Source organism: Petromyzon marinus, chromosome 10 (assembly GCF_048934315.1).
Source record: "Petromyzon marinus isolate PM22_M1 ecotype Great Lakes invasive population chromosome 10, UKy_Petmar_22M1.pri1.0, whole genome shotgun sequence".
In the NCBI taxonomy this organism is placed as follows: domain Eukaryota; kingdom Metazoa; phylum Chordata; class Hyperoartia; order Petromyzontiformes; family Petromyzontidae; genus Petromyzon; species Petromyzon marinus.
The window spans coordinates 7,517,451-7,544,870 of record NC_133676.1 but is presented as its reverse complement, the minus strand read 5'-3'; the positions used below and the strand labels follow the sequence as shown (position 1 = coordinate 7,544,870).

The window sequence follows — 27,420 nt, the reverse complement described above, 5'->3', positions numbered from 1 at the left end:
TGCTTTCCACAATGGTTTTAAACGGGAGAATACAATTCTCATCTCTTGACATGACTCCATTAGCACAGCTAGAATATAATTGGGGAAACATATAATTGGGAATTGCACGAAGAGAAGCACACACATCTTTACATAAATAGTTTGTAGCTGGAGGAAGTATGATTTGGAAATCTGTTCTATCTTAAACTATTTGTTGTTGTAACCTTCTGACCTGCTTCATAGCTCATTGGACTCCTCCAGTCTAAATACAGATTCTGATCTTCTTAATTAAGATTCTGATATTCTGAAGATTATGATCTTCTGAGTTTGCTGCTGCTGCTGCAGGTGATGTTCCGGATGAACTTTCTGACGGTGCTGCTGTGCCTGGTCATGGACCATCACTATCAGTTCTACTACTTCGTTCCACTCGTCTCGTTCTGGTTCCTGCTGCTGTATGGAACACTCGCTGTGCCTCCCAGGATTACCGCCAAGGATGGTGAAAGTAAGACCCGCTCACTGGGGTGTGTACATGTGGTAACATGCATTTGTGCAGGAAGATGAGACCATAATGAAACTAAACTTAAACTAACTGTTTAACACGTAGGCTTTCGAAACCAATATCCATAATAGAGATTTTTTGGGTTAGATCACGTAAATATAAATGTGTCGTTAAATCTGCCACCACAGCCAGTTTGTAAAGTTTGTCATGCAAGCAAAAAATGCCAATTAGTTACTAGTTCAGCATACCGGTGTGTTGGAGAGTAAACCACAACATTTACAGTTCTATTTGTATTCACCAGGTAAGGCCCGCTGAGCTATATAGCTCTTTTTAACAAGTGACCTGGGCACAACTGATAGGTCAACAAAGCAGCTTATCATGTGGAAATTGATAGCAGCCAAATACTCTAAACACGTTTCTAAATGTGGGGGGAAAAACCAGAGTACTAAGAGAAAAATCCACACGTCCACGGGGAGAACATGCAAACTCCAAATATACAGGCGGAATCAAACCCACGACATCCTGCATACCAGGTGGGCTAGTTAACTTCTCGTCACTGTAGCGAGATGTTACCTACCTCGCCTAGTATGCAAGAAGATACTTCATCTTCACCATGATGCTAATGGTGAAGATGAAATCCTCTTGGCTCGCTATTTTTTTGCAGAAGGCTTATTAGCTGTCCGATTTGTTTTCGGCTTGTTGTACATGTTGTTTGGTGTGCCGTTTGACGTTTTGCTCCACGTAACTGGGAGCTTATTCAGGAACTGAAGAAGGAACCGAGTTCTGAGTTTTTATAAAGATGCTCCAAGTCCGTGAAGCCAAACGTCAGATATTGTGCTGTACAACGCGAATTACAACTCAAATCCACACCGGAGAGCAATACAGGCATACCTCTTATAGTGCTCAGGATGCGTTCTTGGTAAACAGCGCTATACGAAACAGCGCTATAGGAGGTCATTATAACATGGTTCGAATGGAGATGCGTTACCAAAAGCAGTATTTTTTACCTATGCGCAATATATCTGAGGGCTTCATTGGGGTATCGGTAATAACCTTAATAATTATACTTTACACATGATAAATGTATCAAATGATTTAATGAGAATAATAACTTTTAATGAGAATGACATAAAAAATACAATATGTTTTGTACTCGCCAGTGCATTTGGTCGGAGCTTGTGCAAGATTAACCACCGTCTGCCTTAAACACACATTCTGCAGAAAGCTGTACTAGCCAGTGGGATTACTTTATCCGTAGATCGCCAATGAATCAACGCAGTGATCAGCCCTCGATGAATCGATACTCTAACTTGGCCATCGGATCGACTGAGCAGAATCAATTCAATAGACACCTCGATTTAGGTTCCACAAGACCATATATGGGCAACATCATCCCCCCATGGGCAACGTCACTCCTACTTTATTCCATATATGGACTGATCCGTGCAGGAATTATCCTGTAGTGCGAAGAGCATTACAATGAAAGAGCATTATCAGATACAGCGCTGTAAGAGGTATGCCTATACAGCACGGCCGTGAAATCCTACGCAGTACAGGGGCTTGATGTTGGATTTTTCTGAGATTGAGTGCTTTCTTGATTTGGTATTCCACTGTCCACCGTCCGTGTGCCTGCAGGTAGCGTGTACTGGAAATTGCTGATGGTGCTCAAGTTGCTGATGCTGTGTACCTGCATAGTGTTGCTTGCCCTTTCCCAGGTACGGTGGTAGCACAATAGCTGGTTTGAACCAAGCTCTATATAAAATGTTGTGACCGGTGCGTCATCATCTCGTGTTCTGCACAGTCTCTCTTTTAACTCTGCATATACTGCTCTCAGCGCGTTGTTCGCCATGATGTCCTAACATGACGCTCCATGTGCTGGAAGTTTTGGTAGGAACTAAATTCCCGGCACGTGGGGAGAAACGTCAGATATCGTGCCGAACAACTCACGGTCCGACCCAATAGCACATCAGAGAGCTATCCAGCGCAACCTGCTAAAATCTATGCATAGTCATGAAATTAAGTTTGCCCTATGATGTTGCTCGTTTTGTGTGACTTCCCCCCTTCATCACGCAGGAGGTGTTTGAGGGCCTGTTTGTGGTGTGGCCGGTGTCGGAGCTGTTCATGCTGCAGGGCAGTCTGCACGAGTGGTGGTTCCGCTGCCAGCTTGACCGATTCGTAAGCGTCGCGCCGTGGACGGCCGCCGCGGTTTCCGTTTCGTTGGCATCTCCGCACCGCAGGGGCGACACTGTTGTGTCATCCCCATCAGCTTTAATGTCTCGATGTCCGTGATTGACGACGCGCCCGATGCTTCCGATGAAGCGCGTCGTTAGGTTGAGAGTGTCGCTGGGGCACGCAGGAAGGTGGCGGGGGGGGCGGGGGGGAAGCCAGCCCCCGTGTAACCCGCTCCGCGGTTCCCAGGCGGTGCTCTTCGGCATGCTGTTTGCGTTCGCGTACCTGATGCTGAAGCGACGCGACTGGATCAACGAGGCCAAGATGGAGTCGCTCTTCCCCCGGTGGCTGTCGACCGTGCTGCTCTTCTTCTGTATCTCCACCATCGTGGTAAATAGCGTGGCGCTGCTGCACTCATTCGCCAGACCCTTGCGGTGAGAGTACAGTAAAATTGTGGCGAGCGAGAAAATTTGAGTTAAATTAGATGTCCGAAGATGAGCAGTGCACAGTAATTCGTGTGATGGGATGTGATCCTCATTATTTCTCCTGATGTGTTTTATTGGGTTTCACCACGCGTTGTTCGGCATTAATGTCCAGCGTTTCGCCCCACGTGTTGAGAGCTTCTTCAGGACTTCAGAGGTTCTCACCCACGTAGAGTACGACCCGGACATGCTGGAGAGATATCAAGCACTACCGTTATTTGATTATGCTCTTTTGGCAGTGGTGTTCAAGCACAACGAACAAAAACTCGATACATTCCTCAACTTAATAAAAAAAATTGCCATGAAGAAGAGCATCTGCCCGATAATGTCGTCCGTTATATATATTTTATGGCAATGCTATTGACGAATGTGCTGTTTATACGGTACTCAACCAGTTGAAATTACTAAAATCCTCTTAAAAACTTTTTTTTTACCTACGTGACTTTACCGAATAAAACCAAAGAGTATAGATCCTTGCAGTCACGGAAGCTTCAAATCTAGAATTAAAAACTTTTGTCATTGTAAACTTTTACCCAATTTTTGATCGCTATCTTACTGCCAACTGCCACTAACTCTTGCATTGGCCATGAATGCAGTCACGTGCAAACGCATTCTTTCGTACTAGACATGCCTCGTACTTTTTAGGAGATTACTCAGCTCTGGCCTGTACCTGCTCCAAGAGATTTTAATTAGAGAAATGTATTCTTTACCCACTGTATTTTCTTCCCCTCTGTTGATTGCCCGGTGTGTGTTTGTATCGTGGTTCGTGTGCATTTTCTTAAAGCTTCAAATACATTTTTTGTTCGACGATGGTAGATTTATTCTCGTTCATTATGCGTCTCCGTTATTACAGCCTCAAACCCCTGACAATTCTTGGCGATTGACATTTTATTCCACGTTGTGGCCACACAGGGCTACACGGTCTGGTCTTCGCGATGCAGCAGCAAGGCGGAGTGCAACCAGATTCATCCCTACACTTCTCTGGTGCACGTAGGTCACCAGCATTGCACTCACCCCAACACCTACCACTCCCCCACATGCCTGCACACCAGCCACCGATACGATCCGCGATCCGCCACTGGATTAACAACTTACCCACGAAACATGTGGAGCCTGAGTAAAAAGACAGTGGAGTAGTGGCTTGCCAGCATGGCTTGTGCGGAAAGATTTCGTATCCTGCAGCAGATGGCAGTGTAGTGACAGCTGCGATGTTACTCTTAATGCATGTGCACACAACTTTGTATCAGTCTTGGTCAAATAAAATGTCTGTTCTCAATGTGCAGCCACCGTGGCATATTCACCTGCAACCACTGGGTCCTGCTTACACTGCTAAAAAAATGTGTCTAAGGATGTATGACCAATGAAATAATATGCCGCATGTATAATGGGGTAGGCAGCGGTGCGTTGAATCATGCATTGCGTCGGCAATGTTTTTACAGCAATGAATAACTTGCTGAATGATAATAGTTGTGTAATCTCTTGCTTTGTAATTTGATTAGTTGAGCCAGTCACATCCAGAAAATTACACCTCATTATCCTTTGTTCGAACCATCAGTGAGGCAATTTCCCAAAAGTGCATGCATATTTTATGTGAGCAATTTACATCCACAGTCGATGTCTGTTGTGATTAATGTTGTTGGTCATTCGATCATCATATTTGGAATTATGTATCGCCACCATGAATGTTGAAGTCGATTCCAGTAAATGTTCTAAATGTTTAGTAACTATTCAAGTGATATGCGCAAACGTTTAAACCACATTATGGTAGCCTTCATAAGGCCCCAGCGTGGTATATATTCGAACAAAGACGCACACGGGGCTGGAGTTATATTTCATTGTTTGCAATTTCAATGTGGGGCAAACTGATAATTATAATCATCAGTGTTTTTACGTTTTTCCATGTGATTATCAATAATGCAAAAATAATATTAATTAAACACCCTCGTATTGCGATTACCGTATTTTCCCGCATATAACCCGCGGGGTATACCACTTTTTACAAACAAAACAAGACCCTGCGGGGTATATGGAGGTGCCGGCTATCCCAAAAATATTTTACACGTGTGACATGTCATGACTCATTTTATTTTTTTCATGGTAGGACTATCCACTATGCAGCACTTACCTTTGACTAAAGCACTGCTGAATAAACCACTCACACTAAAATTGTACATGTTATCACGTTTTAAATGAATTGTTTGTACAATTAAACGACTGTTTGAAGTGCGCGCACTGTTTACCGACGACGGGAGAGCTGTGGAGAGAGAGGGGTGGGGGGTTGGGGGGTGGGGCAGCTGGGGGGAGAGAGAGCTGGGGAGAGAGAGCTGGGGAGAGAGGTGGGGGGAGAGAGGTGGGGAGAGAGAGGTGGGGGGAGAGAGGTGGGGGGAGAGAGGTGGGGGGAGAGAGGTGGGGGGAGAGAGAAGTGGGGAGAGAGAGGTGGGGAGAGAGAGGTGGGGGGAGAGAGGTGGGGGGAGAGAGGTGGGGGGAGAGAGAAGTGGGGAGAGAGAAGTGGGGAGAGAGAGGTGGGGGGAGAGAGGTGGGGGGAGAGAGGTGGGGGGAGAGAGGTGGGGGGAGAGAGGTGGGGGGAGAGAGGTGGGGGGAGAGAGGTGGGGGAGAGAGGTGGGGGGTTGGGGGTGGGGCAGAGCAAGGTCTGTGGTGGTGACGGGAGAGCTGGGGGGGAGAGAGTGGTGGGGGCGAGGCAACGGCGTACCGTAATGCCGCTACTATCTGCGCAGTGCGCAATCTACCAGTACTAAAACTAGTTATTTACCAGTTATGTGTTACTTATTTATTGGATACTTACTTTTGTTACTTATTTACTATTTTAAGTTAACTCGTTTCCGGTTAGTTTGTTTTCTTTGTGCACCTTACGATTTTAATGTTCACAATTGATAGAGGAATGTATTACGAATATAAATAAATCTATGAAATTTGTTTTACACAAAACGCTTTTTTTGCGGGTTATATGCGTATGCGGGAAAATCCGGTAGTTCATGTTCAGGTGGCTAAGTGAATTTTTATTACATCGCAGAATCGTGAGAGGCAGTGGCGGCAACTTGGTGTGGCCTTCATCCAGCAGTGGATTGACCACGGCCGACGATGCTGAATTGTGATGCATATTTCCGTTGTCGTCCCCCCGCCCCCTCCCCGCCGCCATGCAGATCCTCGCATTCGTGCTCGTGCGGAACATCCCTGGCTACGCCCGCTCCATGTACAGCACCTTCTTCGCGTGGTTCGGGAAATTTTCTTTAGAGGTGGGAAGGACGCACCTCCACAATACACCTTCATTGGCACGGCTGCTCCGGAAAAAGAACACAACACTGATTCGTTGTCTTCACTGCACAGTTCATTGAACAAACCTTAACAGCAGCATTCAGTTTGAAATGCCTGTGCTGTACTTCCTTTACAAGGTGAGCCCATAAGAGCTCACGGTACAGCCAGGGGCGGAGCCAGGATTTTCTTCCCGGGGTGACATTCAACAAATTTTAATTTCAAGAATGATTGAATAAGAAATCGGCTATACCCCACGCCATCGGTTGGCAACACACTCTGACAATGCAGTTGCACGGAGTCCGCCAGACTGAGTGTCGTACACAGAATGTTTCACATTTTCGATTTTTTATATTTTTTCGGGGGTGACAATTGTCTACCCTGTCACCCCCCTGGCTCCACCCCTGGGTACAGCTGTGCAGATGTATTTTTTTTCATGTTCCTTAATTGGCAGCAGTTTGGTTTAATATTTTGCTACTCTTTGCCTAAACCCATTGCTTACAAAATTATATGATCCAATTTATCCGTCGATGTAAGTCCCCAAATGCTCATGTGTTTATGATTCCTTCTTCCCTCTGTCCCACAAATCCCCCCCCCCCCCGCTCTATTGTCTCACCTCAATCTGTACGTCACCACCCCCCTGCAATGCTACGCTCAGCTCTTCATCTGCCAGTACCACGTGTGGCTGGCGGCTGACACGCGCGGCATCCTCGTGCTGGTGCCAGGCGGCTGGGTCCTTCCCAATGCCGTCATCACCACGTTCATCTTCGTGTGCGTAGCGCACGAGGTGTCGGCCATCACAGGCGTGCTGGCCCAGCACCTGGTGCCCAAGGAGTGGCCGGCGCTCCGCCTGCACATGCTGCTGCTGGCCATCTCCCTAGGACTCCTGCTGTTGCTCCAGTGGTTGCAGAACCGAGTGTGGACGTGAGGACCTTTTCCAACCAACCAACGCTCGCTCCCAAACCCCTCGACTCTTAAACCCTCACCCTGGGCCTCACCACCTCGAACGCTTTGCTTCCGCCACACCTTAAACTTTTAATTTGTTCCAGGCCCAGTCGCCTGTCGGCTCATTGGCTGAAAGCAAGCGTTCACCCACGCTGCTGCGTGTGTCAGCTCTGGGGGGGGTGGGGGCGTGACGTTGACAGGGAGTGCTGCGTGCCCCAAATACGATATCACTCCATGTGGACTGCAGCCTATCTCAGTGGGCCATGCGATTCCTTAAACTTAAAACGTTCAGCTGGAATGTGCCACATTGATACTTTTTTTTTTCGGAGCAGAGACACGGCACACTGTTGTGACCTCATACGTTTAAACTTCAAACGTGAACTCCTGCAGCACATGAGAGTTCATTGCTGCTCGGTCTCATGAACAGGTGCATAGGGAGGCACTCTCGTCAGGTGTGCTTTATGTCTTTTAAATTCTGTTCTAGGCGGGGCTTGACCTAAAAATATGCCCATTGTGGTATAGTTTACTCCTTTAAAAGATCTCCAAACTGTGTTTTTCATGGACTGCTAAAGTTAGGAGTAAAATCCCTATCGGAGCACTTTTGTGCTATTCGACGCACTTTTGTCAATGGCCACGACACTGAAATGTGCGACACCAATTGCCTGGTCTCAGAAATGATCAGCAACTTTGTTCACCGATGCAACTTTTGCATTTCGGGCAATCGTGAGGAAAAAATCCCACTGCCAACGCAAGGGTATCTCACCAGAGGCTTTCAGGATATTATTCTCCTTTGATCTGTTTTGGGTGGTGTCGTGGTTTTCAAACAAGACACTCAATGGTGTCAAAAGCACGCAGCTGTTGTGCATATGCAACAACAAAAAACCGTCAGCATCTCCCGAAAAAGTGCATTGTTGGTCTCTTTGTCTTAGATCACCACCAAATTACACTTGAGCGAATTTGACCGAATTACAGGAGGATTGATGCAGTGACAACTGTGGACCAGTTTCACCACAATTAGGACTCATCAGCAAATTACATTTGCCAAATTGTATCCTGTTTGAAATGTATGGTTTTCCAGCGTGCACTATTATTCTGTTATGGATGGGTTTTCTCGCCACTTACAGATTTTATGTAATTGGTGTGGAATGTTGATACAAACAGGTCGGCATTACGGTTTTTTTGTTTTAATTATCTATTTGCTTTACAGGGATGTCCACTGAATGTTTTTTATTGAAGATTGTAAAAGCACTGAACAGTGAATAACATCTTATATTGTCACTTTGCTGATGCCAAATGGAACTGTGATCCCAAGCTGCTGCACAGCTCTAACATTATGACAGCAGTTATCAGCCTCTGAGATGCGGAATTCATCCCCCTAAGCTTTTCCTGCCGATAGATTCTCCAGAGCAACATGACATGAAAAGACGTTCTCTGACAATTATTGTCCATCCTGAATATGACACTGGTCATTCAAATAATAGGAACTGTATTAAAATAATATTAATTTATGAGGAGTTAAACCAATTAAGAGAAAGGTTCATCATTGAGTCACAGGTGCAGGGTACTGTTTTAATCTTCTTGCAATAGTAAAAATAATTTTACGTATAGAGATGCATTGATACTGTGGGAGAAAACTCCCAAACAGAACCAGTCTCATAGAGAGGACTTGTTACATTGCTGGTGAATGGTGAAATGATGGGATGATTGGGTGTTTGGTGTGTGTTGGGTAATCAAGAGTGGTTTGTGCAATCTGAGGAAGTAATGTAATGGGTGCCAGGTCTGGTGATGCGAGAACAGACCTGGCTCTGGGTGAACGTGGGGAAAACGGGAACCGTTTATCCTTGGTGGATTTTTAAAGTTTACTATACATTACATGTTTGTCACTACTGTAATAGACTTGGGATTTTGGTGTGAAATGCAATTTTGTAAATGTCAATTTTGTTTAAAAAATGGATGTATTAATGCATTACAAGACTACATAAATATAAATTATTTGGATGGTTATTAGGCACATGCATTGCTTACTTTCTGCTGCACTGTCGATATGATTTGGCAGTGGTCACAACATTTACACAAAACTGCATAGTAACACTGCAATGTAATAATTGTTTGCCTTTTTTTATTTACACAAAACGATGCCATTGGCATCAAGTTTCAGACGTCTATGAAACAGCCACACTGCACTTTATGGAACAGCTTGCATGTGAACTTACAATCTTTCACTGGCCATACTGTTTTACCACAAGCTCACGATTGCATTTAGCCAAGCAGATGAGTGAATGTTTTGCTCTGACTCGTGTGATCTATCCAGGGATACTACCCTTAAAAGAAAACTGACAGCTAATTTATTCATTGAACTGTGAACCTGCTAAATATGTCCACAGAGCACAGGAAAGCGTTAAAGACGGTCAATTCACGTATCCACTTTAATGGGAAGGAAAAAAGCATTATTCCAAACATGTAAATTTGGATATAATATCATTGATATTCTATTCCGAGTGGGGTTGAAAAATATGTTTTATTGTTTCTTATAGTAATTGGTTTACTTACCGACGTGAGAATTGCATCACCGTCACTCGGTGAGAAATCCGAGGTAAAACATTTTTTTTGCAAGCACGGTTAATCTGCAACTCTAGATTTCACTGTTCAGTGATAGTAGAGTTTAAGACCCTGGCCCTTGAATCATGTGTAGGAGCCCAGGAATTGAACATATAAACTTTTAGGTGCTTACTCTTTGCTGTGACATGGGATTTAAACCTCAAACACCCACCTATTGCTCCTCTTAGCAATTATTTCATGATTATAAAATACTGAGAAATAAACACTTCAAAATACATACGATTATTTTGACAAATTGTTAGAATGGCATTTGGCACAATGAATGGTCCTCAATTGTGATCTCAACACAAGTTCATTGGGAGATGAGCATCGTTTTTCGATTCTGTGAAATTGTATCAATGATTCACTTGTTTGCCAGCAAGATGTTTAATGGAAAAACAACATTACATTACTCCATATGTCCAAGAATCTCGATGGCATCAAAAAACTTATCCTAGCCTGAGCCACATGACAGTACTACAATACTTTTGGCACTCCATAGTAAGAGAACACTTGCACAAGACAAATGATGTGACACCTTACATATTAGCCTAAATATTAATGTGCAAATGTGTTTAAAACAATCCCGGATTCTACACATAGCTGTAGCGATTTAAGTGTCTCTGTGTGTTTTGCCAGGTGATTAAAAAACGGCTTATGTTCCACATTAGAACTGTGGTAACAAATCGCATTCATTTTAGAGGAAAACTTTGTTAAAATTACTTCCGTGTTTTGCGCCATTTCAGAAGTCACCAGAAGGTTTTCTTAGTCAACCATTTTTAAACCAACACACCTGGCTGACTGTCGAGACTCTGGCTCTGGCCAAGGTGGGCCTGCAGACCACTGCACGGCACTGCACGGGCACTGCCGTTTCTAGTCACAGCAGTTGTTGAGAGACTTGGAGAAGGAGTTTTGGCCACCAGGCTGAGGAGGTAGTGGGGGTGGTTGCTGCAGTGGTCTTGCCCTGTCCAAGCTCGAGTGTTGAGCAACCTGAGTTCTGTGATCACACGCAAGACATGATTTGCACGGGTTACATTGCTTCTAAGCACGTGTCTGTGTGTCAAGCATCGGAGAGAATTGTGAACAGATTTACACCATCGTGTGCGCACGTACATAAAACTAGTCTCCTTCCGCCTGGAAGAGTTTGGTTGAAGGTTGTGGGTTGAGAGCACGGCGTTGTTCGGATCCCTGTAAAGGCAGCAGTTGTCAGCGTCTGAAAATCATTGCCTTCAAAGGATTGAATGACGAGAAGAACACAACTCCAATACTTGAGCATTGTACCCTGGCCTTCAATGTATATGATCACATTGAAGGAAAGAGAAATGAAACGACAGCACACTGAACAATGGAGACATCACGCCAAGCACGGTCTTCGCAGGCTGACGTTTCTCTTCCTGCAATGAGATCATTGGTAATTGTAATCATTGGTGGTACCAGCTCACTTGAACAAAATATTTGGTTTGGTGCATCACGTCACTACACATGCTGGACAAGCTACATAATTTAATTATATTACAGCTGCGTGAAAGAAGGGAATAAACTAATCACGATAAAAGCTCTTTTAAAAGTGTCATTAGACATGAGTTTTGCCTAATATTTTGCACAACGTTGGGGCCCTAAACTTTGTGGCCGAGTTTGCCCAACGAACCGTTTCTCGATTAACAAATATGCCGTCACTGGTCGACGGACAAGTGACATTCTCCCAATTCGCAACGCCGTTCGTCACGAAGGAAGTTCCAGCGGTCGACTCCCTCACCGGCCGTGGGCGTGCACGAACGCGGCGCTGTAGCTATCGTAGTCGAGGTTCGGGGGGGGGGGCGCCCCCCCTCCCGCAGCGCCGGTGCCCGGACCGCCCCGGTCCCTGTGGCGGCCGCCGCCGCCGAGCGCCGTGAGAGAGGCCATGGGGTGGGCCCCGTCGCGCTGCTTGGACCTGACGTGTGGCTCCTCGCCGGCATGCCGGCTCCGGCACTGCTGCACCAGCTGCTCCCTGGAGAAGGGGGGGGGGGCCGTGCCGGCGACAGTGGATTGCCGATGTTGATCCAGGCAGCGATGTGAAATTCACGCAGCGCGTCTTTTTGTTGAACGCATGAACCTTTGGTCCGATGGCTGGAGTTCCAACATTTACTGGAAGCCATTCTTTTTGTTATTTTTTTTATTTCTCTGATCCACAGATTGCTTACAAAACTGCGTTTTGTGTTTAGAAACGGAAAACAACCCATTTAACTCATTGCAAGCAAAGCAACTTGTCAATTACGATATAACCCCACTCGCTGTTGGTCTATTTTCGGAGAGTTTTATTTGGTCACAAGACAGCTTTGAGAAAGCTATGCCTCCAGGCTGGGTCAGCGTTTGGGGTCAGTGACCTCCAGCAATCTGCTGAGGATTTCCTGCACAGCCTCAGAATTGGAGGTGAGCACCTCTGTGCTGCTAATTTGTTGACATTTTAGGCAGCTCGTTCACTGCAAATGCCTAGGATATAAAGTGCCTACTCTCCGATGCGGTTTGGGATTGTTTTTTAGGATTGTAAAACGTGTTCGGTGTGATGTCCGACGTTTCGCTCCCAGCAGTGAGCTGCTCAATTCAGTTCCTGAAAATTCTCCCAGCAAGTGGAGAAAAACGTCGGACGTCATATCAAACAATACGTGATGCGACCTGAAAGCATGCAGGAACACTGGGAATCCATGTTAGGCACACGAACATTTTCTATGAACCTTATTAAAACAGGCAGTTCTTTTCCAAAAATATTAATTTGCAATGCGACTTCCCGACATATATTATGCTATTTAGTGATACGGTGTGCAAGAAGTGTTTTCAACATGTTTGATGGACACATAAAATGTTTTATGGTCAATAAAGCAAAACATCTGGTTCGTGGCCTGCATGGAATTCTTTTGGAGCCTGGATTGTACATTCAGCAGCCCTATTTAATTGTGTTGTTAAACTCCTTTAGTACATTTTTTTCTTTAATCTTCTGTGTAAAATCCTCCCGTAATGGTCCCTGAAGAATCAACGCAACAAAGAAATCCCTGAACTCAAGGAAAACTGAATAAACACATTATCCAGCGCCAGAGGGAGTGGTAGCGGGGTGTGGTAACGTCACAAGGCGGCACGCACTTGCGTGTGAAGCATAATGCAACGATTGATCGTGTGAAAATAAACGGCACTCTCAATTTTTGAGTGCGGGATCCAGCGAGTGTGATTTGTTTTATTTATTCGTTATATTGAATATGGGTGGAGGCGGTGGCCCAGTGGTTAGCGCACTGCACTCCGAAACCGGCGGCCTGAGTTCAATTCCTGGCCACAGCTAACATTATAGGACAGTGATATCTGAAGTATTAATAAATAACCTCTCCCGTGACCTAAAAGGTGTGGAGATGACCGTCCACCTATCAGTGGACTGTCAAAAGGCTTTAAATTACTATTTTAACGTTAAATATTAAAACCGGACACATACAAACTGCGTGGGATTCACACAAGAAAGAAGAAAGGAAATCCACTTACTCAGTCGTCTGCACTTCCTGCTTTTGCCTTGGGGGGGGTGGGGGGGGGGTAAACGCCCAGATGTAAGTTGTAATAACCCAGCACTTTTCAATCACCATCTACGTTTACCGACAGCCCCTGAGACGCAAAGCCCACTCTCCACAGGAGGCCATCACAACGGAGACACGTTTGGGGAAGTTTTCTCGTGGGGGGGGGGGGAACAGTGAGAGGAAAACGATGTGGTGGTACTGTAGTGGCAGTAGCAGTGCACAGGCACAAATAACACAAAACACAACGCTCTTGTTAACAACGCTGCGCTGAGAAAGGAAATGTTATTTAAAAGATGTTTTGGGCAATTTCCCGTCTTCTGCCCTCGGCTCTGACGAATGGCCGTTTCCCAAAATGTTGCCAATTGTACGTGTTCTCTTCATGGCAGTGGTCATTGACGACCGTGTTGAGTATCGGTGCAAATAGACGTCACGCATTGCAGACCACAAAAAAATGATGCATGTTAGCAGCTATTAAGATGAAATGTTGTACCTAACTCCAATAAAGTTGTTTAAAATGCCTTTTGTTTTTTTTTCTTTGTGGGAATTCTCTGTATGGGTCCTCAGGGGTGAACGCAACGCATTCCTCAACTCGAGAAAAACGTAAAACAAATACCTACATTTTTGTCACGTGTTTGCAGATTTAGTGCAAACATTCTTCCAACAAATTTTTCTTCATATATGCGGTCCTGTACAGTATATCAGCTGCAAATAATTTCATTATACAGAATTGTACTTTTACACACGCTCGACTGAATAGTCTCAGCGAACAGCACAATTATCATCACATTAAAACGTGATGGAAAATAAACCTATCTCATTTTAAATCAGTGCCTGCAGGAAGGAATACGCGACGCTAATTTTAAAGGGCAAAAGTAATCAGAACTTCGTTCCGTGTCTCCACGTGTAAATGCAAATATTCTTGAATCCATCGGCTAAATGAACTTCCAGTCCAATATCATCTAACAGCATTCGGCAGGATAATGTTGGACCAGTATCAACCTTGTGGGTCTCATCAGCAGTCAGGCTTGTTAAACAAATGCCACTAGGATCATCATTTGCCATTGCGAATCCACTGCTGGATGAAGGTTTCCAAAAGCCACCACCACCTCTCATTATTCTGTGATTATAACAATGCACACATGAACTGCAGCTGGATTAATTACCAGATGGTATTGGCAAAATTATGTCCATCTAAACGATGTGGCCTTGACCAACAATGTCTAAAGGACTGGCTCGCAACACAAGCGGGGATGGGGTCTTGAACAGTGATACTTTTTTGGGGGTAATTTTCTCGATGATTCCGCTCACGAAAGAGACACCCCGACTCACAGTCCTTGGCGGCGGCAGCACATGAGGTAGCTGAGAGCCACAGCGAGAAGGCTGGCAACCACGGCCGGCACGGCGGTCGTGAGCACAAACTCGGAGTGCAGGTCCCGGCGCTCAAGGGAGAGGCCCGGCGGAGCAAACTCCACGTCCACAGCGGGCTGGGCTGGGGCGTCCCCGTCTCCCGTCGGTGCCTGGGGGCCCCGGCTCGTGCTGCTCACCCAGGCCTGGCTGTCCTTGGCCACGCTGGTCTGGTCCAGTGAGTGGTCCATCTGTGTGTGTGTGCGTGTGTGCAGGGGTTGAAGGTCGCTGCGATTGTTTTGGAATGAAGCACGTTGGATGGAATCGCCCGGACACAGCTCTCTACCATCTTTCGCGAGGAAGGTTGTTTAGATGTTACACTCTACGTGACTTTACCGAAAGAACCAAAGAGTATGGATCCCTGCGGTCACGCAAACTTCAAATCTAGAATGAAGGTTGTTTAGAGTGTGTTTCTTCTTTAAACATTAATCGTCATGGATACATTTCATTTCAAACCAGACTAGTCTGGTTCAGACACTTAAACTTGTACCTTCCCTCCTGCCCACCCACCATTAGCTCTATAATATCGGTCGCCTTCATTACTCATGCCAACTCTTGATGACAAGATGATAAACAAATACAGCCAGTTCTTCAATTGAGTTCACATGCTGTAAATTTCAAGTGACCGAACCGGGAATGCGCACGATCCCCTAAGATCTCTGAAGCGAAACAGAGTTGAACCTAGATATAGTGTTTGGATGGGTGGCCAACATACTTAAAACAGGTGTTGTAGGCTACTGCAGGAATACGTTGTCAGCACAGGGTAGTGCAGCAAAATACATTGTTCTACTTTACTATACTCCAAAATGTATGCTCTCCACCTTCACAAAACCGCACAGACCGGCGTGATGAAGTATGTTCAGATAACCTGCACAGTACAATGACGCCTTCATACAGCTGTGCTGACGATGCTGCTGATGACACTGATGATGATGGATTCTCTAGTAGTTCAAGAAGAGTGCTTATAATTTACAGCTGCACATGTAAATCATAAGCACTCTTGTGGCACTACCACATCATTCATCAGCATCATCATCGTTGTCATCATCGTCATCTTTGCGATGGACCAATTAGTAAACCACACTACGTGAACTCTCTCCTGAAGCCCTCTTATGGTGACTGGCGAGCCTCGACATTGGCATTTAGCTTCTGAACATATTGCTGCTACCAAGCACAAGAATAGAACAGAGCAGCGGTTCTCAAAGTGCGGTCCCCGCACCGCGAGTGGTCTGCGACGGTCCTCCAGCTGATCCGCGGGCTGTGATGCAAATGCAGGTTTGATCCGGAAATAATGACAGTAACCTTTTGCTTCTGACATTCATTAAGATGATATTTAATTTTAAAAGAAGTTGATTAAACTACCCTAAAATATAAATGCTGTCCCCCACCCTAAAAAGTATAGCTGCTTTAAAAAAAAAATCTATGTTTTTATGTTCCGTTAAAATGAATCATTTTGTATTCGTGGTATTTTTTTTTGTCACCAGCTGGGTGGTCCGCGGAAAATGTTTGAATCGGCTGAGTGATCCGCGGGCCAAAAACAGTTTTGAGAAACCACCGATATAGAATCCGTGCGGTGTTGCCAAGTCGCCCAGCGCGGAGGACGCTCGCTGCTCACGGTCACCAGTATGAACTTGCACCAGTCGACGCGGAACTGCGAGCCGAACTTGCGGTCGAAGCTCACGGTCAGCTGGCTCTCCTGGCTGCAGCGCAGGCGGTTCTCGGGGGACAGGGGCTCGGCCAGGTGCGTGGAGTAGCGCGTGTCCGAACCCACCAGCACGTACACCCTGGCACAGAAGGGGGCCGTCGCGACTCAGGAATGAAAAGTTTTCAAAATCACTGCGTTAGGTATTCGCGGATGTGCCCTACAGCCGGGCGGTGGTGGCTATGCATCCGACCTGTAATCCAGCCCTGTGGAAGTGAGCGTTTGGGGGGATCACCGCGTAAATGTTGTGGGTGTCGAGGAGGAGCCAGCCATACCCTGGCTAGACAGGAGAATGCAGGACGGCAAATGTGAACTCCACCTGTTCCGTCTGAATGGTGTTTCCCCCTCGCACGCGTGGGTTTTATTCAGGTGCACCGGTTTCCTTCCACGTGTAAACACTCGTTAATTTGGCGTCAACACCTTAATATATTGAGGACAGCAGAGCGTGGGTAATTGTTGGCGCCGGCTCACGGCATGGCTACCTTCCTGCATGTTTGTCTGTGGCTCCTCACGCCTCTCTTTCCAAAAGTGAGCGAATACTGTGCGGCGCATTATAACTTCAATTTATTGCAATTATTATGTATTAGCCCTCCATCTACAATGCGGACCTTCAATAGAAAGCTGCACACGTGTACACCCCTTTGTCACTCCATTGCAGGGTTATTTAGGGGTTACCCCTACCATGGGAGTTCTGCGGGATAGTGACCATACTTCTCCCTGCCGTGCAGCACGGGTTGGTGAAGGCGGGGAGCATAAGCGTGAGAAAAATAGAAGCACAAAGCAAAAATGGAGTTTGCTGCACCCGTCCACTGCTGCCCACCACGTGTAGCCCTGCAGCCTCGAACCGCATTTTATATACATGGTGGTTGCCCACTCGAGAGCACCATCCAGGCCTAACCCTGCCTTGGTGAAATTCCACATTCGCTGCGGCAGAATCCCAAAAATGTGGTCCTCAGCTACCTCAAACATTGGTCATTGTTTGCATATATATGTATGTTGAACTTCTTTCGCACCGTACGTTGCCAACCGTGCTAATCAGAGGCGCGTTAAACAACGTTAAAGAATACTGTTACGTCCATGCACACTCTCGTGTGCGATCCTGCTTATCTCTGTATTTCTGGCATGAGTATTATTATGGGAAACCAACATTGAAACCCACTATTGTTGATGTTGACATTTGCGGGTTGTGAACAGCAAAAAGCCATTTGCTATCATTTGCATCGTGCGTTATTCTGCCAATTTAGGTCCACAGCTCACGCACTCTCATTCTTGTTATGTCTGTCAGGTCCTGCCCTCTTGGGTAACACGCTTACTTTGCTTGTTTTCGACTGTGATTTGGCAGAGACACCAATGCACTTGGATGACTGTCCAAGGACTGCTTGCTGAATGCTATTAAATTAGTTTTAAAAAAAAGTTACACCATAAAACACTTTGCAATACAGTAGGTCACATTTCGTGTCGTTATTTGGGAACGAGCATTGTTTTCTTCTCAAGAACTCACTCTGCGGTGCTTCAAATAATTTTAATACGATCCTCAAAAATGCCTCCTAATTGCATTATTAAACTCTCTCATTACCATCATCATCATCAGTACAGATCAGTCCACTACTTGACAAAGATCACCCCAAGCCGTCACCATCCCCCATGCTCCTACGATGCAACAATCCATCTAGCACTTGCACACACGCTGATTTCATCTCTCCACCTCTGCGTTGGGCATTCTATCGTGCGCATGTGCCCTGCTTTAGCTCCGTAGTTAGCTTCATCCATCGGCCAATTCATGCCTTCTAGTGATGTGTCCTGCCAAAACCTACTTACAGGACTTTTCTTAACAGAAAGATAAGAGCTCTCGAACCTTCCGTACATTCTCTAATCATGGTGTTCGTCTGTCTCTCAGCATAATTCCAAGAGTGCTTCTTCGTGCATTTTTCAGCTTTTGTCCCATTTTCTTTGCCAATTTCCACATTTACCACAACATGACAATGACTGGTAGCCTTTATAACTACTCGGGAGAGTCAATCAGGCACTGTGTTTCAGGACATTGTTTTTATGCATGTACACAGTGCAAGCAATCCTGCGCTGTATTTAGATTTCCCACAGCTTCAAGGGCGGAATCTCCTCGATGCGGGTGATCTCTAGAAGGTGATGCGGGTGGGGAGGGGTCGTGTGGGGGCGGGTTGAGGAGGTCGAGGAGGGAGTGGACGGGCAGCAGGGGCGGTGCTCGACACAATCGAACCGAGGAGGGTTTCCACGCATTTCAAGAGGCCCCGAATCAATGACAAAAAAAACAGGGGTGGCATCAAATATCAGCCGAAACTCAAATATGAAAAAACATAAGCTAATTCATAATAATGATGACGACAAAAATGGCAATTCGATGTTCTCGTCTCTATCTTGCCTGCATCTATATTCTATTGGATCACAACACGTCCATGTATGTCTACATTTCACCATAGGCGAAGTTTGAATTATATATTGGGGGGGGGGGGGGGCAGGGGTTCGCTTTGTTCGTCACATTAGGAATCGCGGGTGCATATAATGAATTAATTTGTAATCTGTATTGTAAACTCCAGAAAATAAATTGAGGTGTCCACCCGTGCCTCCCCCCCAAACTCCATCCCATGCGTTTCGCTTGTGTCTTTACACCTAAGAGTGAGGCGCAGGGGAGAGCGTAGGGGAGATGGGGAGATGGGTAGGTGAAGGGGTAGGAGAGAGGGTAGGGGGGAGGGGAGGTGAGGCCCACCCTTCCTTCTGGCCACTCAGAGGCAGGGGAACGCGGCCACCTCTGTCCAACGCCGAGCTGACATTGAGGGCGTGCAGACGCAGGTTGTGTCCTGGCTGCCAGATGGCCTTCACCGCGCCTAGGAAGTCACCAAGGACGTTGCTCGGAAGCAGCTCCTCCACGTTCATGTTGCGGATGAAGAACTCTGCTTGGAAGGGAAGACTGACTGCACGCGCAAGGCAACATAACCGCTTGTATCCATGCAAAGTTTTGTACAATTTCCAAATCAACATTATCATCATCAGCCATGATTCACATACTGCTAGATGAAGGTTTCCCCAAGCCTTGGCCATCTCTTACCGTCCCTGCGATGCAACAATCCCATCTACCGCATGTACATTAGCTGATAGTATGTGGGGGATCTCCTCTAGGGCTTATTTATTCCTCCTTTGGTTGTCACTGCCGTTACTCTCAACCACCGGCCATCACCTCTTTGAGCTAGTACGTGTTCTGCACAAGCCCATTACATTTTTATCAACAGTCAGTATGATTTTTCTAACGTGTGTTCTCTGATACATGAGAATCAGAAAGAGGGACACGGATTAATCAGTATATTTCAACTGGGACAATTAGTCGATTTGGATGAAGCAACGAATTATTATCGGCTACAATTTTGTTGTTGATTGCAAATGCCTCTTTAATTATATTGGTGGTTGCCCCTAAAAGCTATACCCAGCGTGAAGCAGCTGATGATGCCAATGACATCATTAAGCTGTGACCTTTACCTGCCATCCAGCGGCACACAGGACAGCAGATGTGAGACGTATTTTCTCCAAAAGCTTGTGTTTCCGATTAGTCGAGTAATCAAAACGATTTTCGCTAAAGTAATCGATTACTTAAATAATGATATAGCCCAGCTAAAAAAAACACGAACATTAGACTTGTCCTGGTCCAGTTTGAGTTTCTCTGGCACAAACAACTCCCTGTAGTCCTCATGAGTGATGTGAGTATCCTCTGGTGAGTATAAACATTAATCCTAACACCTGAGTCCATCTGCTGTTTTGTAATTCCCCACACGCAAATTTACCAATAAAACTGCTTCATTTTAATTCACTGGGTGCAAGCATCAATGTTCCCTGAAAACCATCGCAATGTGTGCTATTAATAAAGTATTCAAGCTTTCGTGACTGCATAAAACTACTCATTGTTTTTTTCGGTAAAGTCACGTATGTAGAAATACTATAAAATTATATTTAAACAAAAAAACAATCACGACGTTTCGATCACAACGCAAGCGATCTTCATCAGATCTTCATCAGATCGCTTGCGTTGTGATCGAAACGTCGTGATTGTTTTTTTGTTTTAATATAATTTTATTGTATTTCTACATACGTGACTTTACCGAAAAAATCAATGAGTAATGTGTGCTATTGTTTCAGAAAATAAAATTGTTTTTTTTTCCGAATTTTTCACACCAGCACTGAGCGTCAGTGGCAAGCTCAGAGAATTACATTCTGGATAGGGCAGGAAAAGGGGCAAGTTTAATTTTGAGGAGGGCACAACCTCTCGCTGAAGAAAGGTAAACACCGCGCCCGGTCTTTGTAATGGAAGGCAGTGAAGCTTCTCTCTCTCTCTCTGACCTGCCGCAAACATCTCTCCCGCTGAACATGTGGGTTCCTGTTAACGGTGCATGTACACGATGTCCTGTGTGCTCTGCTGCACACGCAGTCTGCATGTGCAGGGTTATTATTTACCCAGGAAAGCCTGCCAGGTTTTCGCAGTAGCGGGCGATAATTGCAATGCATATCCCACTTAAGAAACTTGCAGCTAATTTTTTATTCGGCAAATTCGGTCCGTGACGCCGGCACGCAATGGCCTGTTCTTGTGACGGGCGTCAAGGATCGATAATGTCCACTGTGAAGCAGAATGCGTGCGATCATTGCGTGAAGTCAGCTGCAGTACTACATCTGCAGCAAGCCGCAACAGCACGAAGCGCTAGGCCACGTCACCACCCCTTAAAAGGTCTTCTTCTCTCGTATGGATTAATATCAGCAGATTCAAGATGTCATTTTTTATTTGTTGAATTGCCTGTTCAGACGCAGCAAAATTTTGCTTGCATAGACGAACCGAGGGCACGATGGAACGGCTCGTCTGGCCCTGAGGAGGACCTTTGTTGCCAGACTTCTTCTTTCTGCTGTCACCCAGAGGTTGACTGCCGACATACGGTTTCCTTAGCGATGTAATTCGTTATGAACTTTGCTGTAGACTTCACGTAACAGCGTGGGGCATGAGAAGGCTGACATAACCCCCCCCCCCCACCCTGTCCTTAAGAGGTGAAGAGATCGTAAGCGTGGAGCCTCACTATTTGACGGCAGGATGTTGAAAACCACTGTGTGCTGGATGGTGTCGTACGTCCATCGGTTGTAAGCAATCACCTGCAACGATAGGACACGTTCTGCAATTACATATTGACTTCCAGCTAACACTCAATATGTACATGTACATATACAGCCCTCTTGGTAATCCATTGCTGGATCAGAGCCTCTCCACGCTGTGCAGGTTATAGGGGTTATTTGACCATATGTCATCATGCTGGTGCGTGCTGGATGGTGAACACGGGCGAGCATAGACGTGGGAGCATAGAATCACACTACAACGGAGGATTATGCACTGCCTTTGTTGACCACCATGTAGCCTCTCAAGCCTCATGACAACTTGTTGGTGGATGGTGGTCATCCATCCATGAACTGGTCAATGACAACCCCATAACCAAATACCATAAATTTCCGTCCCTCAATATACCTCCAAATATGTATGCACTTATTTACCAGCATTACGTTAATATTTATAATATGAAAATAATTAAGGTGGTGATAAGATATTAAGGTGGTGATAAAAGCTTAAGAGTCTTAAGCTCTGTTGTAACCCAATTTAAAGACTCTTAAAGTGCATTAGGAATACAGTAAATGAAAACGACTTACGGTTAACAGTGCTGCTTATTTTCGAATGACCATCTAAGTACAAGCTGATATCACATTTAAAAAAGGAAAACATGCATTCAATATTGACCTTGCAAATCCACGAAGCCATTACGTGTAAAAGCAAATAAATTCATCAAAATAAAGGTTTTTGGGTTATATCGCGTAAGTATAAATGTGTCGAAACCCTCCACCACCCGACATTTGTCACGTGACTAAAACGACAAATAGTTACGACTTCAGTCCACCGGCGTGTTGAAGAGTGACTCCGCAACATTCACAATTTGAGTACGACGTTTCGCTGGTTATTACATCCAGCATCCTCGGGCGATTTGCCAGTATTCCGGTGGTGGAGGGTTTCGACACACTTATACGTACGCGATCTAACCCAAAAACCGTTATTATGAATAATATTTGGTCGCGAAAAGCCTACGTGTTAAACTAAGTCATCAAAGTTGGGCTCATAAATATGTCAATATTACAGGGCAACCGATTAGGTCACGTAGCAAATTTGAGTAACTACGTAACACAGTTATTTCCCCCCCCCCCCCCCACTGATATTTCAAGACTGCCTTCACATGCTAATGAATGATTGCACAATTACAGAATTTGGACGGGTGCACGGTTATGAAGCCAATAAGATGTGACAGTCTCTCGGAAGACGTGGGAATGCATCGACTCGAGGGTTGGTTTCGCCCCACGCACAGCAGCGGAGTGTGGATGCGGTCGAAATGTTTTCTGAACGCAGGTCGCTGATGCCCTGACTACTAAGCAGGGACGGGGGGGGAAGGGGGAGGGACGCATTTCCTCCAACCAACCCCCCCCCCCACCCCCCCACGTCTCTTTCCTTCCCAACAGTGGCGGCTACACGGCATTATCGCCATGGTGAATCAAATGCTTTTTTGAAGATTACTCAAGGGACAACATTGGACCGCCATTGTTTTGAAAAGAGGAAACTGAGTGGAATGAATGAGATATGCCTGTGGCAGCAATTCGATTATACATTTTTTAAATTTGTAATTAACAAAAATCTCGGTGGTGTGCGCCGTGTGTTTGAATTTGAATGCAGGAGTCATTAAGCGGTAGCTGTCATACGTGACGCATGCTCGGTGCATGTGAATTTGTTGTGCGCGTGCCCACGCATAGGCATTTGTTCGCTTTCTGAATGACGGCCATCACCCGACTAGCAGGAGGAAGCACACACGTGTGACCGTGGCCGTTCGTGTGGTGCCGCGGTTGTGACTAGCATAGTAATAGACTCTGATAAACCCCAAAAGGGGACGTTGGTGCCAAGCCACACAACAAGGGAGCGTGCTCGAGTAAAAGCTGTTGCCGAGTGAATGTATTTCAATAAGGGATGCAGAAGAATCGGTGCCAGGGGCACTGGGTGAGTGACGGGAGGATGGCATTGTGTTTTTGGCGTGGGGAGGGACAGTCCATCTTGGTTATGCTTGGTTTTAATGAGAGTTCTTCTAAATGGTGGCGATGAGACAAACAAGGGGTAGATAGTTGTCAAGTTGGTTTGAATAAGGCGCTGGTCTGCGCATACAAAAATGTATAGCTTAACAGTATTTTATTGCAATTAATATTACACGATATGTACCACACAAGGGTATAATAGTAGATATAATATACATCGTATACCACATAATGGTATTCTAATACATTTAATATACACTACGCAACATATTGTAGTGCATTTATTGTATGGTACATCATACATTTTGGCATTCTATTGCATTAAATGTACATTCTATCTTTTGTCCTTTGCCGGTATGTCAGATAGTCTATTTTTTTCCCTACCGGTATGCATTGCCCATGCATGCCGGCTTTTTTAACCGCTGGTAGAGTAGAACGGTGAATTGCACTGGCACCTCGATGACTGTCTTGCCAACATGCTGAATGGTTGGCGTCCCGTACAGCATTCCGTCCTCGTGCGGGGAGCGCTGCAGATAGCGCAACCACCCAGGCCGATCGGGGAATCCCTGGAGGTTGGTGTGGAAGGTGATCGGGTCATCTACGATCGACAAAGCCAGAGAGGGCAAGACACCTTTACTCCATTGATTATACTGATTTAGATTACCACGATGTGGAGCGACACGTTTAATTAAACGAAATAGGAAGCTTTATTTGTCTGCTGTGTTTCATCTAAAGCATCCCATCACAAGTGGAGTTTAGGCCCTGTAGAAAACACTCCGTTTTGATATAAAATGGTTGTGCTGAATGAATGCAGTGTTTCACACGCAGCATTACATTTCATGACAGGGGCCAAGACCTGTCATCTGGAGGTCAATAAATTACCGTTAGCGTTTGACCATTGATTATAAAAGAACAGACCTTGCTAGAGCTGGTAGTCTGAAATGAAATCATCCACTGTAATGGCTATTGCATTATATCCTTAGTTCTTTCGGTAAAGTCACGTTGAAGGGAAACAACAAAATAATAAAATATATATAAAACAATAAAAAATTCTCACGACGTTTCGACCATAACACAAACGATCATAGTACTGGAGCTCAGGGGTACAGATAAATGAAGGGGAAGGAGGCGCTATGTGAATCGATGTGTGAAATTTCCGAGCTGCTAGCAGCGTTGAGTACCTCGGTGTTCCTGCGGCGATGGGAAGAAACGCTTGTAGTAGGTGCGGTCCAGCACATGCACGAACGTGACCCCGGGGGAGAGATAAAAGTCCTGATCGCTACCCGTGAAGCTCAGCCAGCATAGAATAAGGAGCAGCACTGCACACCATGCACGTCACCCACCATACAGATCATGCACTTTATATGTAACTCACCATTCACTTTACTCACCATAGACCAGTGCCATAGCGAACGAGTGTGGGGGCGGTGCAATTGCAGTGGACACCACGGGTTGGTGGGGCTAGGCACCGAGCTATCAGGGGAAAAATTGGACAGGGCGTCCCATTTCATTCCTTGCACCAGGGCCAATATCAACCATGCTACGCCACTGCCATAAAGGTCACCCAACAAACACATCAGTGACATCACCCACCACAATGTAGCTAAATTGACCTCGTGTAATTGGTTAGGTCCAAGGTCAGGGTCAGGGCAATGGCGAGGGGTGGCTGAAACTTGTTTTGCCTTGTGTTGTAATAATAATAATACATTTACCATAAAACCATAAAAAAAACAATTGGCAAATAACGATAACACGGTGAATAATGCTCACAAGGGCTGTTGTCATATGCAGTGTGGAGCTAAAAAATATCACGATGTTTGATAAATGATAATTTGGGCAATATTCTTTGGGTCTTTCGGTAAAGTCACGTTGATAGGTTCAAAGAAAATAACAAAAAAATTACAAAAAACTACGACGTTTCGATCGTAACGCAAGCGGTCGTCATCATCCTCCTCTTTTTTAAATTTTCTTTGAACCTATCGACGCGACTTTACCAAAAGACCCAAAGAATATTAATTCCTGCAGTCACGAAAGCCTCAAGTCAATTTGAGCAATATTTTACACTGTAATTATATGCCTCCGTATTTGTGTAAGCCTAACAGCATGAACACATCTAAACATCTTTGTTCTCAACATTGCCTTCAAGATAAAAAGTGTATAATAGCTGACGTTTTGGGCAATGGCCCTTCTTCACAGCACATGGGCTAGAGAGGTAGAGGGAGGCCAACGAGACAGATAGAGTCAATGAATATCAAGTTTGGTACATGCAGGGTACGAACCAATATGTGTGCACGTCAGCGTTTTAGCATTGCAGGGCAATAAAGATGTAAATTTGTTGAATCTACACGACTCAGCATGTGACACTTTCTAGAGCTACTGGGCACGTTTCTTTCCACGCTCCTATTAAGGCCCACGCAAGCCAGCCGTCAATTGCGTGCAATTTCAACTGATTCGCGCAGAGTGCTGAATTTGCCTACATTACTGTGTGAATTAATAACACAAACGCTGTACAGCAGAGGCACAATAGGCGCACTAATGTAAAATGCGCGTAATGCACATTTTGTGATGCATTAAAACCATCGTAACTAAACGTGAACTAATTTTCGCTGACAGTACATACTCCCCGTGCAAACAGCGTACACCACTAACATGGGTCTATTCTAAACAGCAAATACAAACACACATTCGTTCAGTGGGGGGTTGCCCTTTTCAGCACCCACAGCCAGAATGGACAGCGCCCCGGACATATGGACGCGTGCTCGCCCTCACCTGCGCGCGCGCACCGCGGCCCCATAGTCCTCGCGTCTCTCCCTCTCTCTCACAGCAGCAACAGCAGCAGCAGCCGGCTCTGATCCTCCTCCTCCATCTCCCGTGTCAGCCGGACGGGATGGCAGGCGTACACGATTCAGCCGAGAGAGAGAGAGCGAGGGAGAGATATTCTCCAGACACGCAGGACACACGCGCACAATGGCTCCGCGCGCATGCGCCCCGCTCTGCCCATTGTGCTGGGTGATAGCGTGCATGGCTGATGAATAGAGTGAAGACCAGGACGAGGTGGTTTTTTTATTGGGGAGCGGAAGGCGTGCGCTTGTTTTTACACTTTTGTTTTATTCATATAAAGCACACACTATACGTGGCAGCGAGAACGAGGTGTCACCTATCAGTGGCATAGCATCGTTGGCATAGGCGGTCCCTGGTGCAAGGAATCGAATGTGGACCTTGTAACCCCCCCCCATCTTCGTAGCCAGCCGCCAGTGACTGGAATATCCACACGTGGGCCCTAGTGCAGTTGCACCGCCTGCACCACTCGAGAATAGCTACGCTACTGTTACGTAACACGAGTTTGCACCATAATCAGTAAATACTATGATACATGTAAGTCGTACAGAAATAGTTTTCTCCCAAGGAACAGAATGTTATTCTTGAAGGTCAGGAAACAGACATTATTTTCATGCTGTTACGTTTCCACGACCATTATAAATCAGACATGAGCCGTGCCAGACCGTTCCTGGAATATTTCGTTTACATTTTAGCAATCCAGATGTAGGCCTATACAGTACACGCATGTGTATTGTGCAGCACGATAGTAGCCGTTCTGTCTGTACTCAACAAAAGAAATCTCAATTATACATGCGATTTAAAAACATTTCTTATAATAAGCACAATTACCTTCCATGCAGATGTTACAATACAGCGTACTGTATTTAAAATATTAATGTGAAA

At 45.6% G+C, this 27,420-nt stretch overlaps 2 protein-coding genes across 5 annotated transcripts in view; one reads left to right on the top strand and one right to left on the bottom strand.

Annotated features, from left to right (window-relative positions):
* Positions 1 to 10,939, top strand: part of LOC116941006 (N-acetylneuraminate (7)9-O-acetyltransferase-like) — a 23,118-nt gene extending 12,179 nt beyond the window's left edge. For all 3 annotated transcript variants that reach the window (XM_076066099.1, XM_076066100.1, XM_076066101.1), the window contains 7 exons: positions 325 to 481; positions 2,114 to 2,193; positions 2,552 to 2,653; positions 2,897 to 3,037; positions 4,042 to 4,119; positions 6,291 to 6,383; positions 7,058 to 10,939. In XM_076066099.1, the coding sequence (XP_075922214.1) occupies positions 325 to 481; positions 2,114 to 2,193; positions 2,552 to 2,653; positions 2,897 to 3,037; positions 4,042 to 4,119; positions 6,291 to 6,383; positions 7,058 to 7,327 (921 nt within the window). In that variant the 3' untranslated portion in view covers positions 7,328 to 10,939. The remainder of the gene's footprint in view (positions 1 to 324; positions 482 to 2,113; positions 2,194 to 2,551; positions 2,654 to 2,896; positions 3,038 to 4,041; positions 4,120 to 6,290; positions 6,384 to 7,057) is intronic.
* Positions 9,444 to 27,420, bottom strand: LOC116941007 (epsilon-sarcoglycan-like). 2 transcript variants are annotated; one of them, XM_032951540.2, is made up of 11 exons: positions 26,467 to 27,395; positions 24,879 to 25,016; positions 24,153 to 24,295; positions 21,663 to 21,735; positions 19,322 to 19,526; positions 16,498 to 16,660; positions 14,802 to 15,067; positions 13,444 to 13,470; positions 11,699 to 11,929; positions 11,056 to 11,130; positions 9,444 to 10,939 (listed from the first exon to the last, which is right to left on the bottom strand). In XM_032951540.2, the coding sequence occupies exons 1-11, from the start codon at positions 26,489 to 26,491 to the stop codon at positions 10,816 to 10,818; spliced, it is 1,470 nt and encodes a 489-aa protein (XP_032807431.2). In that variant the 5' UTR covers positions 26,492 to 27,395; the 3' UTR covers positions 9,444 to 10,815. The 2 variants fall into 2 exon arrangements, with proteins under 2 accessions (XP_032807431.2, XP_075922225.1); XM_076066110.1 differs by lacking the exon at positions 24,153 to 24,295 and having other exon boundaries at positions 26,467 to 27,420.

What these genes read in the sequence shown, in the direction of transcription:
- LOC116941007 (XM_032951540.2), bottom strand. Translation starts at nt 26,491, where the DNA reads ATGGGGCCGCGGTGCGCGCGCGCAG. An exon ending in CAACATCCTGCCGTCAAATA is followed by an intron (nt 19,527 to 21,662) that starts GTGAGGCTCCAC and finishes TTGCGCGTGCAG; the next exon opens with TCAGTCTTCCCTTCCAAGCA. An exon ending in CTGAGTGGCCAGAAGGAAGG is followed by an intron (nt 16,661 to 19,321) that starts GTGGGCCTCACC and finishes CTTCTGTGCCAG; the next exon opens with GGTGTACGTGCTGGTGGGTT.